We start from the raw sequence: 16689 nt of genomic DNA on the forward strand, positions 1-16689 counted from the left end.
GATTTTCTCATCTGTAAAGTGAAACAATACTCTCTCAGGCTGCTATGAAAGAGGGTCGCAAATGATATGTACTCAGTAAATGTTGATTTATTTATCTGTTCACTCAAATTATAATTCCAGTGACAGGAACCAGAGTCTCACTCAGAACAGGGGCGATAGCTACCAAGATAGTGAATCTTCACTTGACAAATAATAACCATTAAAATTCACCCAATTTGATGCTTCCTAAAGGGATATTTCACTGTGCTGCCAGGGAGAAGAAAAGATAATACAACTATATGCTGAGGACTTATTCTTATAACAGGCTTATTTTCACAGTCAGATAATTATATATCAATTCATTTGACAGTTCCCATTTTAAGCTTATTTAGGAAGACTTGGTTACAAGGCAGTAATTTACAAAGCTGAACGCCAAGTCCTTAGGAAAGTGATAAAAGAATAAATCCATTAGAAGACTGAATTAAGTAGACTTTTCTGCGGGTTGGTGTCATCTTCTCCAAAGAGGAGTCGCAGAAGCAAGCACTCACCCCATCTCGAGGATGTGGAGTGAGCAAGTGTGACGTGAGGGCCTCTCATGACCCGAGCTGTATACCCTGGAGCACTCCTTCCTCCTTTCTATGGGCCCATGGTGGCCCTAGTCACAATGCCTCATACACACTCTCCAGGCAGAACTCTGTTCCCAGGGCCTTTGCAGGGCCCCAACTTGCCCACGCCAACATGTGCTAGGAACATGTGAATACATAGCCAGGTGCAATAGCCCGTCTTTGGAGGTTGTGACTTCTCTTTTGCAGTTTCTACCACTCTCCTGAGGTTCTGCCGGTTTGTGTTCCACACTGAGACCCCCAAAACTTGCACTGGGCCTCCCACGCTGACCTTGACGTGTTACGTGCAGTCTGCAGCAGGACCACAGCACTCAGCCACAGACACAATTATGATTTCACGCTCCTACCTCTCTGCCAAGGCCCTGGGTCCCACCTGCCCGTTTCCACCTGGTCTTGCTGCCATGGGATGAGGACAGGACCATCTGCTCCACAGTACAAGGATGTGATTAATACTGGGGTTACACACTCTCCACTTAAGAAGATGCAGACGAATCCCATGGCACTGGGTACAGAGGAGATTCCAGAGAGACCATGCCTGCTGTGACCTGGGGCCACAAGTCACACAACATCCAGAGGCCTATTTTAAAGCCATTCACAACTGTCTCACCTTCTAGATCGGGCAGATTCATGAGACTCTTTGCAAGAACAGCACTGTTCTGGCCCCTTGCCTAATCTCACTTTGGCTACTACATCTCAGCATGGGCAGGACCAGGACAGGGAAAGGGATAAAATTAAATGGGCCAAGGTTAGAGTCTCACTCTGATATCTAGCTTCAGTGCAATTCAAACCCTTCCAAAGTGGTGCTTTGTCCATGTTGTTCTGGGTCTGGGATGAAGACTGTAAAGCAGTTATGCAAAAGGAAGAAGAGGCACAAAACACTGAAAGAATGTGGTGATCTGCAGCGCCACCAGTACCAGCTCAGGGTTAAATTTCAGGAACTTTGAGCCAGTTGTTAAAACATTGGTAGCTTGAAATCTGTCATGGTGGGGTATTTACACTGTGGAAACTGGAAAAGGACACAGATCAGGGCTGCCCTCCCCCACCCCAAGCTGGCTACTATTCCTGGCACACCACTGACTAATGGGTTCCAAAAGCGTTCTAGTTCTTTCTCATTCACATTGAGGCCCAGACACGTTATCGTGACAGACAGACCCTAGGTTGTAAGAGACATCCTGACTTCCAAAAAATAAATTCCCATGTTTATGTTTGCTCCTGTCAGCTACTTGTTACTTGGAACCAACCTCATGAAACATGCAAGAATGTGTATATGTGTTTACGTGCCTTTTCCTCAGGAGAAAGGGACTAGCGGTCAGACTCTCACCGAGATCAGTGGATCAAAAATACAAAAGCTTGGCTTTTAGCATAAACATCACTGAAAATGAATTATAAAACCAGGATTGCCTAACGCCTGCATTCCCACAAGACTCTGAGAAACATACAAATTAGATCTTTAGCATAAAGTCAGTGCCTATTAAATTGCTACTGTCATTCATTTATCTCTCTTTGAACTGAGGTTGGATTTCACATGCTGATGGAAAGCACAAAAGACCAGAGTACATGTAGGGACAACCACCCACCTTATGAACCACAGTCTAGCAGGCACTTGCAACAGAGTGTAACACGTGAACAGCATCCTCTCACAAGAGCTGTCCAGGGAAGAATTGGTTTCCAAGAGCAGAGCACCCGCAAGGACACGGGAAAGAGTGGCACCTCACACGTGATGGCTAGCGAGACACCGAGCCCAAAATGGAAAGAATGCAACCGAGACAAAGTCCCCTCTGGAGCAGTGGTCCTCAGCCTCGGCTGTGCAACGGCATCACCTGCAGGACTTCTTAAAGCACAGATTGCTGTCTTCCCCGGCCGCTGAGTTTCTGATTCATCAGGTGTGGGATGGGGACCAAGAACTTACCTTTCTAACAAGTTCCAGGTGACGCTTGTTCACTGTCCACACTTTGAGAACCACTGCTCATGAATCTTGCCACTTAACTGTGGTTTATGGACCTGCAGCATCGACTGTGCATCAGCATCACCTGGTACTTCTTAGAAATTAATATAAGAGGTCTTCTGACTCATGAGTCACTTCTAGAATTTGGTTGGGATAAAATGGCCCCTTAGAATCTGACTATGCTTGGCTGAACTGATCATAGCTAATTTAAAGCTGAGTTTGCATTGCTAATTTTCTATCTTCTCCCTGCAACCAGACTAAAATCTCTGATGCTTTGAGCTTCTGCACCTGCTCACAGAGTCTAGCACAAAGTAGACACTCAGTAAACCCGTCGCTTTATTGGTTGATAATCTTGAGAAGATACGTCAGAGGCTTTAAAGAAAGAAAGAAACATTCTCTTCCACTATCCCTTAGAAATCAACTGTTAAAGTGGTGGTTGCCAGTTGTAAAAGTCCCACAGTGCAAATATAACTCAAAACACAAAGTTATAAATGAGGAATAAAATGGGGCATATTTTTCATTGTTAAATTTTCATTTTCAGGATTTCTATTAAGGATGGAGGTTAAAAATACTGGGGGTGCTGTCAAAACATAAGCTCAAAACTTATTATCCTATACATTTTATTCTGTTAAGAGAAAACTGGCTATATATATAAGGCTTTTTCTGCCTTTTCCCCAGCTCAGGGAAGCTGTTCCTTCCGAGTGTACGAGAACCAGGAAGAGTAAGGAAGGGACAAAGGCAATACCTATCAGATCCATCCATCAGCTGGCAGAAGTGGTGGGTCACAGAGGCCTCTGTCTAAATGTGCAATTTCCCCCTACAGAACCAATGTCAATGTTTTTATAGGATGTTGGCTTTGGGAGCTTGTTCAGAGGTCATCCAATCTAGATCTCATATCGAAAAATTGGGAAACTGGTACTGAGAGTTGATGTAACTTGGTGTATCCACACTGAAATCCAAGACCCCCAGCTCCAGCACAATCTTCCTTCAACTATGTGATAATCCTATTTCATTTTACTATTTCAGAAAAAAGAAAGTCATTTCAGAACATCGTTTTGTTCCAGCCCAACTTCTATTTTAGTCATTCATTCAAAATTCAGTTCTTGATCACCCATATGTGCCAGGCACACAGTTCCCAGGGCTTGTGACACAGGAGTGAACACACAGGCAAAGACCCTGTCCCATCCAGCTTAGACGCCCAGTGCCTTCTGTTACATAGTGGGAGTGGGAGAAAAGACAACTGAGATTTAGAGGGGAAAGGAGGGAAGTAATCTGTTTTTTTCTTTTATATTTTATGTATTTTTATATATTTTTCTTTTATATGTCACATACCATAAAATTCATCCATTTAAACTATACAGTTCAGTGGTTTTTAGTATATTCACAAAGTTGCACAACCATAACCACAATCTAAATTAAGAATATTTTCAACACCCCAACAAGAAACCTCATTACCATCAGGAATCATTCCCCATTCCCCGACCCCCACCCCAACCCCAGGCAACCACTAATCCACCTTCTGCCGCTACAGATTTGCATATTCTGTATATTTCATAAAAGCAGAATCATACAATATGTGACCTTTTGTGTCTGGCTTCTCTCACAATGTTTTCAAAATCATGTTGTAGCATGTGTCAGTATTTGATTCTTTTTTTATTGCTGAATACCCTTCCTTGTAATCTACTCTTTTTTTCCATTATCTCAGATCTTATATCAAAAGGCATGTCCTCTTTGGGAGGATTATGTTACAAAATATGAGGTTTAGGGGGAAAGAAATCCTGTCCTCATTTCCAACCTATTCTGGGCAGTTGTTTCAAAGAATCACCATGCAGTACCTGACCAGATCCATCCCTAGTAAGGCTTCTGTCTCAGCAGCTGGTTCTCTGGTGTTGATGGCTTCGTTGGCTATGCATACTCCATGTTCATTGGCTCCCATTTCTGCCCCCCAAAGCCAGGCAGGTCTGCTTATCACGATGGCATGGGTCCTTGGAACTTGGTCAATTGAAATGTAAGTGCACTGAAAAATGAAGACAGGAAAGAAAGCACCATCACCTGGCAGGTACCGCTTAGTTTCCACCGTGGTTCTTACACTAAACCATTACATCGGTTACAAACAAAGCCAAAAAATAAAAGGCATTGGGAACACCCAGCTTAAATGACACCCCCAGTCTCAATGCAGCTCAAAGGTCTCCATGTGAGTTTCAGTCTCTGGTTCAAGCCAGTCTATTCATAGTTATTAAATGGACGTCAATCACCTTGAACCAGGTGTTCAGCCAATCATCGCCCTACCCAGATGGTTGCCAGCATTTCAAATGAACACAGCTATTTATTCTCATTTACAAAAATCCTGCTAGATTGCTGATTTCCAAACTTCTTCAGAAATTACAGAGCCCTATCTTCCAAAGAAACTACATGGAAGCCTAACACAGAAAGCAGATCAAAGGGAAGATGCTTTGTCTGAAGAAGGACGGTCCCTGAGCCCCCAGCATGATCCCCAGGGTTTCTTGGAACACAGTTTGACAACCTACATGATTACTCTAGTGGTAGTAAAGGGAAAATGATAATATTTACATTTAACTATTGCATTACAACGTACAGTAGTTACCCCTATCCACAGTTTCATTTTCTGCAGTTCCAGTTACCCGCAGTCAACCACGGCCCAAAAATATTAAATGCAAAATTGCAGAAATAAACAGAGAAAGACCACATTCACATACCTGTTTATTACAGCATATTTTTGTAATTGTTCTATTGTATTATTAGTTGTTGTTAACTTCTTACTATGCCTAATTTATAAATTAAACTTTATCAGAAGTATGTATGCATAGGAAAAAACATAGTGTATGTAGGTTCAGTACTATCTACACTTTCAGGCATCCACTGAGGGCCTTGGGATGTACCCCTGTGGATAAGGGGGACTACTGCTCACTCTCTAATGCATTGTGCTTTCTGTCTGTCCCATCTGATTCTCACACTAAGCCAGTGAAGTAGACACACAGGGAAACAGTCCCGGGGAGGTATATTTCTAACTGCTGTCAACTGCAGTTCACACCACTTAGAGCTGCACGTCTTACCTTCTCCAGGCTGCTGTGTCTTTACCTTGAAAAGGAGGGAGCTGATTCAGATCAAATTATTTATTCCAAAGTATTCTTAACCTCTGAACCCTTCCTTTATATAAACTATCACATAGAAGCACAAAAGCAATAAAACTGGTCAAAGTGTGTCAAGGTAAAGGGAGGAAGAGACATGGGACTGGAGAGGGGGTGACACTCAGAGCCTGCCTGCCTGTTTTTCTTTTTTCCCCTCCCCACACTATGGCCCACAAGGGCACTGGGCTGGAGCAGTTGGAAAACCACTCAACAAGATTACCCATAGGGGCCTCCTGACTCTGACATCCTATGAACCTATGACACACTCTGTGTGTGGTGGTTGCAGTATAGTATTCATAGCTCTAAATTACACAGAGCTCTGGAGCTCTCAAGGGAGAATTTTATCAGCTGCAGCAGCCATTTACATTGTAAATTGGGTAGCTGAAAGCATTGGATTAACTGCAGCCTTAGATCTTTTTTTTTTTTATTATTCAAGACCCAGCTATATCAACTGAATGCAGCCCAGAAAGGTATTCCACACTGACTTCCCATAATCTCTAAACCTCAGGTAAAAACTGAAATGCACATTGCACACAAACTTAATGGTCAGGTGACTCCTGTATGTGCACAATTTATGTGAGACGTTGCTCCGTGCTAGGATAACGTTACTTCTTTCAATGAATATTTGTATAAACAGAAAGCTAAGTCCAGAGGTTGTAGAGAGACCCTTGAGTTTTTCATGGCAAATTAATAATAAAATATACACTGGAAATGTTTTCTCCTATTTTGTTCCCAAAAGTTATTTATTTTTTTAAAAAATGATTCTTGTAAAGCAAAAAGCTGGCCAAAGCAATAATCAAATTATGATCCTCTGTGCTTTGCTAAAGAGAACTGAAGTTTATGTCTTAAAATTACACACTTCCATGCAAAAAAAAATAGTCCAGGCGTTGCCCAACACGTTCCAAAACCCCTGTCCTCACTGAACACCACTGACAAATTTTGTCTTAAAAAGAATGAATAAATAGGGAAGGAATCACAGTTTCTTAAGTATAGATTTATCATAAGGTTTTCTTTAAAAGGCAGGAAAAAAAGTAAATATAGGAAATGTTTTTTTCTTTCTTTGTCCTCAAATTTACTTTTACACATTTCTATTTTACCAATTGTGTTGCAGGAGCCCCAGATCTGAGAGGGCACTGACGTAGTGTTTGCCTTTTCCAAAGAGCTCACTGGGGCCAAGAGGTAGAGACATTGGTCTATCAGACTTACGGGAGTTGCTGGTGGCAGCTGGCCAGCTGGAAATCCTTGCCACCATGGGGTACATACAACAGTTATACAGTGAACAGATAAAAGCAGAGGTGTAGATTATTTACATGCTTATGTGCCCCTCACCCAGCTCACATGACCCAAAGCGGAGATCAGGCTGTGTAGTTAAGTCAATCCCCTCGCTACCCTCCTGGCGCCAGAGTACTTTCACACCAGCATGCCAATTTACTTAGGGTCCCTTCTTCCTCCAGTCTTCCATTTGTCTTCAAGAGGACATTTATCTTAAAGGAGACGTGCCTTTCCTTGTGTAACTACCTTGGCCAGGGGTAGTTTCCCAGGGGGGAGGAGGAACTTTGGTAAGCACAGGGAAGGGGAATAGGTCTATGTCCAGCATTTACCCCACACCAATTATTTATAGAGTACCAATGACACTCAAAGCATTTTGTGCTAAGTGCTGCTGGCAATAAATCAGTGAGGATGTGCAGTCCTTTTGGTTGGGAGGGAAGGAGAAGGAATGCACACAAACTGCTATAACCACCAGGCCGACTGCAGTATGTGTCACTGAATCCTGTCTACTTATACACACATGGCATCCCGCACCCCTTCCCACCTTACCCTTCTGATCAACCCTATCCTGCTCTGATTTTTCTTTTTCCCTTTCCATTCCATTTGTCCCCTTCTAAAATACTAAAGAATTGACTCATTTATTACATTTACTGTTTATGTATGCTATCTCCCCAGCCAGAACATAAGCTCCATGAGGAAGGGACATATCTTTGTTGTTTAGGTCATAGACACATCCCAAGTCTGGTACATACTAGGCATTAATAAACCTTTCTTTGGATGGATGGACAGATGGATGGATGGATGGATGGATGAGTTACAAAGGTCTAAGGGAGCACAATAAAGGCCCAAAGGAAACAGAGAACATATCCAAGTGGCCAGAGGCTTTGTGAAGTGGGTGACATTTGAGGTGATCTTGAAAAATGGGCCAGACATTAAAGTATTCCAGACAAAGCAAAGAGTCTGAGAAAAGAGAGAAACGAGGACGTCAGAAGTGTGCTCATGGTAAAGAAAGGTCCCCTCTGTGATGCTCCTCTTTGCCGCTAAGGGGAGCTACGATGATGACATCGAGGCACAGAACTACAAGGGCTTCAATAAGGACTGACTGATAAAAATGGTGAGAATTGAATCAAAAAGACCAGATGGTCTTTGTGGGAGTTCAAAATATTTGCAGACAACTTGACACTTTTCAGGCCAAACTCAGAATGATGAGGAAGAACAGGGACCCCCAAGTGGCCAGATGGGCCAGATCAGCCCCTCCTAAGCACCAGACTGAAAGCCGATGCAGCCAGATCCCCTCACGTGCACCGAGCCTCAGGGAGTCTGTAACACTGTCCCTTGCAGCATCTTTGTCATGGACCACAGAAGCCTGGGCCTAACAAGGGCCCTTCTGTGACTGCCATTCACACACGTTCCATTGTGTTTTAAATCTGGCTAATCACAGGTCTGGGGGGTGGGTGGGGGAGAGGAACATATTTGTTTCACATAGACTGTTTAGTTACAAATCCCAGTTTGGTTGCAAATCTCACAAAATTAGAAACATTTACACAAGATGTAATTAGCCAAACTTGGTGAAGTCAGCCATCTAGAACATGAACTGCGTAGGCAGTCATCATTTTAAATAAAATCCACCAACCTTTGCAATTGCCATGTTATTAATGAGGCAGAGAAATGGGATTTGAAGTAGCAGAGGAGGTTTCATTAGAGGGGGGAAAAAAAGTCTGAAAAACACCTGAAATCTTTCAGTGTGGCAATAACAATTTAGTTCCACAAATCAAAATCCCTAGCCAAATTTCTATTAGGAAAGCAGAAGAGAAAAGCAAGTGCCGTCATGTAAAAGACTTATCTTCATAGAGAGGGTGCTGGTCTCCGCTTCAGTGATTAAGCTGTTCCAGTGAACTGCGGAAAGAGATGAGCAGTTGGCCCTGCTGCCCCACAGCCACCCTCACCCAGCCTTTGGTATCAGAAGTCTTTCAACTCATGTGACTTCTGGGTGCCAAGACCACGTAATATATAAGAATGCCCGGAACAGAAGCGTGGTGAGGCAGACTTCTAAACGCCAGCCCTCCCTAATGCTAACAACGGGGTTTTCAAGGAATTGCCTCCTGAGCTCGCCACTCTCTCCGGTGGCTCCAGGGAACCCCTGCCAGGCTGGAGGATGGAAAAGATGTGCCCTGAAAAGACCCTAGAGACAAAGACAAAAACAAGTCCTCTGCAGAGCAAGCCCTTTATTATTTTGTGTGATTGTGTCAAAAATGAAAAGCAAGATCAGCTTCATACCATCGCCCACCCTGTCCACATTCCAGCATACGCTATTTCTAGAAATCACCCGGTGAAAGGGGGAATACAGACGCTTGCACAATAAGCGTTTCAGTGGATGAAACACTACCATTGTGTCTTTCCTACTGTACTCAGATGGCAAACACGACCCTGGCACCACCAGCGAAACCACTGTGACGTGAACCAATGAGTCGGCTGAACTCCTCAGCATGGAGGAAAAAAGGCAGGAAAATGGGATGCTGTAGAGAAATACTTTTAGTTTTAGAAAACTGGCAACTCTAAAGCAGCATTGCTAATTATCACCGAGGGTTTTTTGCTTGTTTGTTTTTAAGTTTTTTACCCCGCCCCACCCCCACGTCTTGCCTATTTGACTGGTTTTAGAAAATGTGTCCTTAAGATTCATATGTGTCTAAATAAAGACAAAAAAGGGTGCTGAGATCACAGGACAACACCCTCTACCACACTTCAGAAGAGCCGCTTTTTATTTCCCTGAAGCTTTAAGGTCTTTGGGGTTGGGCGATGAAAAGGCCTGAGGTCAGAACTAGGAATGGGGAAGGAGACATCATGGAAGGATGCCCTCTGCTAAGCAACTTGCTCATGGAAGGGAGGGAGATGCGTCTAACTCCACACTAGTCTGGGGACTCTCAATCCCGGGACTAAAGAGAAGAAAACAGAAAATCAGACAGGAAGAACAGTGTGCAGTCAGCCCAGGGGCCAAGCAGCCTTGCACAGCTCTCTGATTCCAGAGTGACTTGTGCTTTCCTATTGTAAGAATAACCTTCAGAATTAAAATTCAGACCACCCCCATACACATGCACACTCCACACATCACAAATATAGCCTCCACCTGGACAATTTTACCAAAAACATTACCAGCCATCATTAGTTGGTAATTTTCTATTCTTCTTGTAAACATTTTCACTGGTGAATTAAAGAGAAATGATCTACCAAAACCCTGCCCCAAATCATGAAAGTCATATAACCACTCTGAGGATACTGAGTCCACACAGAACTTCATATAGTGGAAAATAAATGTAAATTAAAGCTAACTTTCAAAAAAAAGGAAAAGAAAGAAAGAAACAATGAAGACTTTTAACTTTATAGGAGGGAAACAATGGAAATGAGATTTATTACTGAATAATAACAAACTCAAAAAATATTACGTGCCAAATCTTTATTATCAAGAATTTTCTGTCTCCATAAATTGTGGTATAATTAGCCTATTGGGAACCAAGTATAATAATGTAAACATTAGCTGAAATCCTTTGTTTTTCTAGAACAGTATTCTAATTTTGGATCAATGTTTTCCCAAATAAAAGATTCAACATTTTAAGAATAGAGCTGTACCATTCATGGGCGTGCATTCATGTATACACCGGCGGACACACACACACTGTCACATGAGCACATCATAATCCAGGAAGGTACCCATCTGCTCCCTCAGCACCCATGCCCAGAATGAGAAGCAGGACTCGAGGTCAAGTCAAGATGAGTTCTGTGATGCACAGTGGTACTGCATCCTCAGAAAGGGCAGAGGAGTTTTCAAGAAATAGATACATATTTATCCATCCTACTCTGCAACCATAAGAGAAGTGGTTAAAAACCTAGAATCCACATGAGAAAGACTAAAGAATATAAAATTAAGATTGTTCCAATCTGCCAACTGTGCAGCTAAACAAAAACGTGCGGTGTAATTTTAGAAATGAGGAGCTCTGTGCTGGAGGATCTTATTTCTTATTCTTCCAGCCTCAAGCACTGTGAACTTGACATATGGTAGACGATAGATGGATGGGACTGACTGACATGAGCATAAGGGTGGGTAAGTGGACAAGCTGGAAAGGGAGATCCCTGGAAGAAGGAATCTGCAGGGGTGCATGGCTGGAGAGGACAGTGTCTTGCACATGGTTATTCACAGAACATGAGTTCCTGGGACCGCAACACTCAAGTATGAGGTTTCTAAGAAAATCCCAGTATACTTATGTTTAATATATCACGAAATGAGGGCTGGCCCATTAGCTCAGTTAGAGCTAACGAAGAGTGCAGCACCGCTAACACTAAGGTCCAGGGTTTGATCCCTACGCTGGCCAGTTGCCAAAAAAAAAAAAAACCAGACAAAAAATAAATAAAATGTCATTAAACGGATGAGAAATAAGATGGATTTTTATTGGAAGTTCTCACTCTTCAGAGTTTAAAAAAATCCTATATGCTACAGTCCTTTTATGAAAGTTACATTATGGTAACTGTAGCTCATAGGCCCAAATATGGAAAAGAACCTGTCATTCTGTACTTGGGACAAGAACAGAGAATGGAGACAGATGTGACTGTAAGGGAGTAAAAAGAGTAAGAGTAAGCCTGAAGCATGTGCTAAAGACAGGAGTTTAGGAACTGAAATCTGAAATCACAGAACCTCTCAGCACTAGACAATTCTTTAAAAAAAAAGAAAAAATCCCTCTCTTTATAATGTTCTTCTAGAGTTTACAAAGTGCTTTCACATGTCAGCTCATGGGTATCTCACAAAAGCGCTGTAATGCAGGCAGAGCAGGTGTTATGACCTCCATCTGGCAAATGAGGAAACTGAGTCTCAAAGAAGCTTAAAGACTCAAGACACAATAAAAAGGGAAGCAGGACAAGAATCCAGGATCCTTACCTCCTAGGCCAGAACTCATCCCCCTAGTTCCAGGTGACTGTATATTTCAACTGATTTATAATGCTAAGACATGCATAAAGTGCTACATATCCTTAGAGGAGGGGCAGGCTAGAGGGAGGAGGGGATATTGGTGCTGGGTCCCCGAAGGATGCATAGGAGTCTACCAAGCAGATGAGAGGAGGGGAGAGAGAGCACATTCTCAGCAACAGAAAGAGCAAAAGCACAGAGAAATGTAAGTATATTCATTGTCTGCTTAAAAAATGACAAGCAGCTGAATGTAGCTGGGGACTACAGTGTAAGCTGAGAGGACAACTAAAAATAAGGACAGAAAAGTAAGCAGAAAATTGTACAACTCTTATTGAGGTTGATTATTACAAAAGCTTTACCTATGATCCATCCATACTGCATCTGGAAGTACAGCCGAGACTACACCTGCACATGCACAAAATGACTTATGTACAAGGTTCTTCACAGCTGCACTTTCTGGACTAGCAAAATACTGGAAACAGTCCCAGTGTCCAGCAATAGAGGACTGAGTAAATTAATTATAGTACATCTCCACAAGGGACCACCATGCAGCTATTTAAAAAAAAAAGATAATCTCTACATACAGACATAGAAAAAGCTTTAGAAAATGTTAAGTGAAAAAAGCAAATGCAGACCTTTTCTATAAGTTTGAAACTACAGTACATTTTAAAACCAAGTTTCAGAAGCGTGTAAATAATGTGCTATTTTCATGAAAAAAAAGGAAGAAAATAAGGACAAATATTCATGGTTTTTTGAATTTGCATAAAACATTGGAAGGATGTGCAAGAAATTAATAAAAAGTGTTACATAAGACAGAAACCAGTGTAGATAGAGATAGGGCAGGAGGAAGACTCCTCACTGTGAGCCTTTTAAATATCATTTAGTCTTCGAACCACATGACTAAATTAACTATTCAAAATATAAAATTACATTAAAAAGTATCTTTACCGAATGACTTGAAAACTTATACCTATACAAAAATTTGCACAAAAATGCTTATAGCAGCTTTATTCAAATTGCCAAACCCTGGAAACAACCAAGATGTCTTTCAACAGGTGAATGGGTAAATAAACTGTGGTACATCTAGAACAATGAAATATTACTCAGAAATAAAAATATATATGTGCGTGTGTTACCAAGCCTGGAAAAGACTTGGAGGAAATCTAGATTCATATTGTTAAGTGAAAGAAGCCAGTCTGAAAAGGCTACATACTGTACAATTCCAACAATATGACATTTTGGAAAAAAACAAAACTATGGAGACAGTGAAAAGATCAGTAGCTGCCAGGCATGGTGGGGTGGGGTAGGGATGCAGAGGTGGAGCACAGAGGATTTTTAGAGCAGTAAAATCATCCTCTGTGATAATGTAGTGGTGGATACATGTCACCACACGTGTGTCAAAACCCATAGAATATACAACACAAAGAGTGTAAACTATGGACTTGAATTAATAACAATGTATCGATCCTGGCTCATCAACTGTAACAAACATACCACACTAATGAGGAAGTTAATACAGGGGAAGCTGGGAGGTGAGGGGTATATGGGAACCCTCTGTACTTTCTGTTCATTTTTCTGTAAACATAGCACTGCTCTAAAAAAGAAAAGGAAAGAATGAGAAGAAAAGCAAGGAAAAGTGAGCAGGGTGCATAGGGAAGAGTCCTACATGGCATACAAATCAGCCTGGACTCTCATCCTGTAAACAAAACCAAGCATTTCTCGACAAGGGAGTGACCGAGCTGTGTTCTGGAGAGAAAATTCTAGTAATCCTGCAAAGAGAGGAATCTAGGAGAAAGAGACCCAGGACCAGTAAGAGTATAGCAGAAGGGAGATGGGGTGGGCCAAATGAGATGGGGCAGCAGAGAGGAGATGGGGACACATGAGAGGAAGCACCAGGACTCAGTGACAGCTGTCCCTGTGCATCTGGGGATGGGTGGGAAAATGAGGGTCAACGTTTTCCCTGGTTTCTCACGTAAACTGTGTGGCAGACGATGGTGCTACTGGAGCAACAGGGACCAATGAAATGGGTGGAATGAATTTGGTTTTTAATCTCTGAGGTTATTTTACCTGTAGAATATGCATGTGGAAATGTACAGACGCAGTTTAAAACACAGGTCTGGAAATCAGAAAAGAGGTCAGGGCTTGCTTAGAGACTATTTATAGTACCTATCAAATTGCACTTATTTATACAAGGGGACATGTTTTTTTATTCAAAATACTTTAACATTTATTTCTACATATTTGTAGGGTACAGTGTGTTGTTTCAATAAATGCATATACTGCACAGTGATTCACTTAAGGTAGATGGCAAACTTCTGTACCCATTAGTCCACCACTTCTCCTCCTCCCCGCCATCCCCAGCCCATGGTCTGTGGTAACCATGATTCTACTCTCCACTTCTATGAGAACCACTTTTTTTCTTTTTTTTTTTAATATTCTAATACAAGTAATATCATTCGGTATTTGTCTTTTTGTGCCTGACTTACTTCATACATGATGGTTTCTGGTTCTATCCATGTTGCTGCAAATGATAAGTTATCATTTGTTTTTTATAACTGAGTGGTACCCCATGGTGTATATATACACCACAGGGGATTTTTTTTTTTTATCCATTCATCCATTAATAGACATTTTGGCTAATTCCATCTCGTGGCTATTGTGAATAGCAAGGGGTCATGATTTAACCTACAGTGTATCTGAGTAATAATATACCAAGGGTTAACTAATAAAAGGAATCTAGCCTATTTCCTAAAATAATTATAACCATGAGAGTAAAATACTAAGAGGTATTTAGCCTATCCCCCCAAAAGAAACAAATGTTTCTGAAATATTTATTTCAGACATATTTGTAAATGGCATTTGTAAGATATTGTAGAGATTATGGCTACTTAACAAACTACCCCAAAATTTCGTGGTATAAAACAACCATTTCCAATAGGTCAGGAATTTGGACAGTAAATTGCAGGTATGGTATGTCTCCACTCCAGTGTCTGGGGCCTGGAATCACCTGAAAGTTCATTCGTTCGCATGTCTGGCAGTTAGCACTGGTTGTCGGGAGACCTGGGTTCTTTCTGCATGAGAGCTAGTCTGGGTTCCTCCCAGCAAGAAGGATGCCTGGGTTCTTAGGGCGAGAGTCCCAAGACAGAAAAAGACAGGCAGAAGCTGTATCCTTTTATGACCCAGCCGTGGGAGTCACATAACGTCGGGAGGAGTGTCTTTCACACTGTAAGAAGTGCATGTGGGATGGGATTTGGTGCAGCCACCTTTGGGAATTTAAATCTGCCCACGTGAAAATCAAAGTATTATTTCAGTTTGTCCCTCAAGAACAAACGATAGAAATATTGAGGGAAGATAGACAGGGAAGGTCACAAACAATTCAAACCAGCAAACTTCATCTATAGAGTTCTGTTCCAGAAAAAGAAACACTCCGACCTAAATGACATGGATTTTCATGGACTTTCATGATGAATACCCATTTTATATCTAACACACTCACCAGAGAACCTAGCGCTCTTCTTCACTGCTACAAAAGGAAAGTTCCACTGAAGCTTAGGGGCTGGGATTAAGTTCGTGGCTCAACATGAAAGGCAAGTGTTTCTGGTGAAAGTCCCATAAGAAACAGTCTGCCACTGCCCAGTACTCAGACAGCCCAGGCCAAGTCATGCTCACATCTGCCTTTTCATTTCAGTACCTTTGTTAAATTTATCTAAAATAAGCACCTCCTCAGAGAGTTCTATTGCTGTTTGGTGCTGATTAGTGATTTTACAGGATTAAGACAAGTGATTAAAGATTCAGATAAGAAAATAAAATACCCATTGATGAATACCCACTTAAAACTGAACATGACCACCAGAAAAATCCATTTATTTTGTAAGCCACAGAACGCCAAAGAGTAGAGGTCATGTCACTGGAAAGAACTTGTTCATCTACCAGCCCCAGTTTTTTTTCCCCCAAATTCTTCATCCTTTAGCAAACAAGTACTATCTAAACACACACAGAGTTAAATAAATATACCATAACCAAGAAGGTTTTTCCATGAATGCAAAGATTGTTCACTTTGTCATATAAATAGAAAAAAATTAACTGACTGTCTCCATAATCACTAAAAAGACCTTCTGCAAAGTTTAACACCTATTTCTAATTTGTTTTTTAAGATACTCAAAATAGGAACTCATGTATACTTTTTAACTGGATAAAACTATATAAATCTCAGTCCCAAAGTCAGCATGCTACTTACTGAGGAAGCACTAGAGGCAGCCCCACTCAGGTCAGACACAAAGGCAAAGATACCCGCTATCTCTACTACTACTTAACATTGAATCCAAGATATAAGCCAAAGCAATCAGATAAGAAAATAATCAGAGATAAAGACAAATCAAACTGTCTCTCTTTCCAGGTGATATAGCAATATACCTGAAAAACCCAAGAGAATCAATGATGAAAGCTGACACAACCAATAAAAGAATTTAGTAAAACAGTAGAATGTAAAATTAACACAAAATTGCTGTCATGAAAAGTCTGACAACACTCTTTGGGAATATGGAGAAAAAGGCATGGTCACACATTGGTGGTGGGAATGCAAAATGGTATACCACCTATAGAAGAAAATTTGACAATATTTAAAAATATTACATATTTATTTACCTTGCGACCCAGCAATCCCATTTCTGGGCATCTACCCCAAAGAAATAGTTACAAAAACAGTGTTTTCTAAAGCACTCAAATAGAAATTAATGGATAGTTTTTTAACATGATGAAAATATATAAACTGAG

General features: G+C 41.4%; 1 protein-coding gene across 3 annotated transcripts in view; it reads right to left on the bottom strand.

The window, feature by feature from the left end:
* The window catches only part of SCRN1 (secernin 1), a 58438-nt gene that overhangs the window by 22295 nt on the left and 19454 nt on the right, over positions 1-16689 (bottom strand). For all 3 annotated transcript variants that reach the window (XM_063098829.1, XM_063098830.1, XM_063098831.1), the window contains exon 3: positions 4383-4564. In XM_063098829.1, coding sequence (XP_062954899.1) covers positions 4383-4564 — 182 coding nt within the window. The remainder of the gene's footprint in view (positions 1-4382; positions 4565-16689) is intronic.

The sequence above is a fragment of the Cynocephalus volans genome, chromosome 6 (genome assembly GCF_027409185.1).
Source record: "Cynocephalus volans isolate mCynVol1 chromosome 6, mCynVol1.pri, whole genome shotgun sequence".
Lineage (NCBI taxonomy): Eukaryota > Metazoa > Chordata > Mammalia > Dermoptera > Cynocephalidae > Cynocephalus > Cynocephalus volans.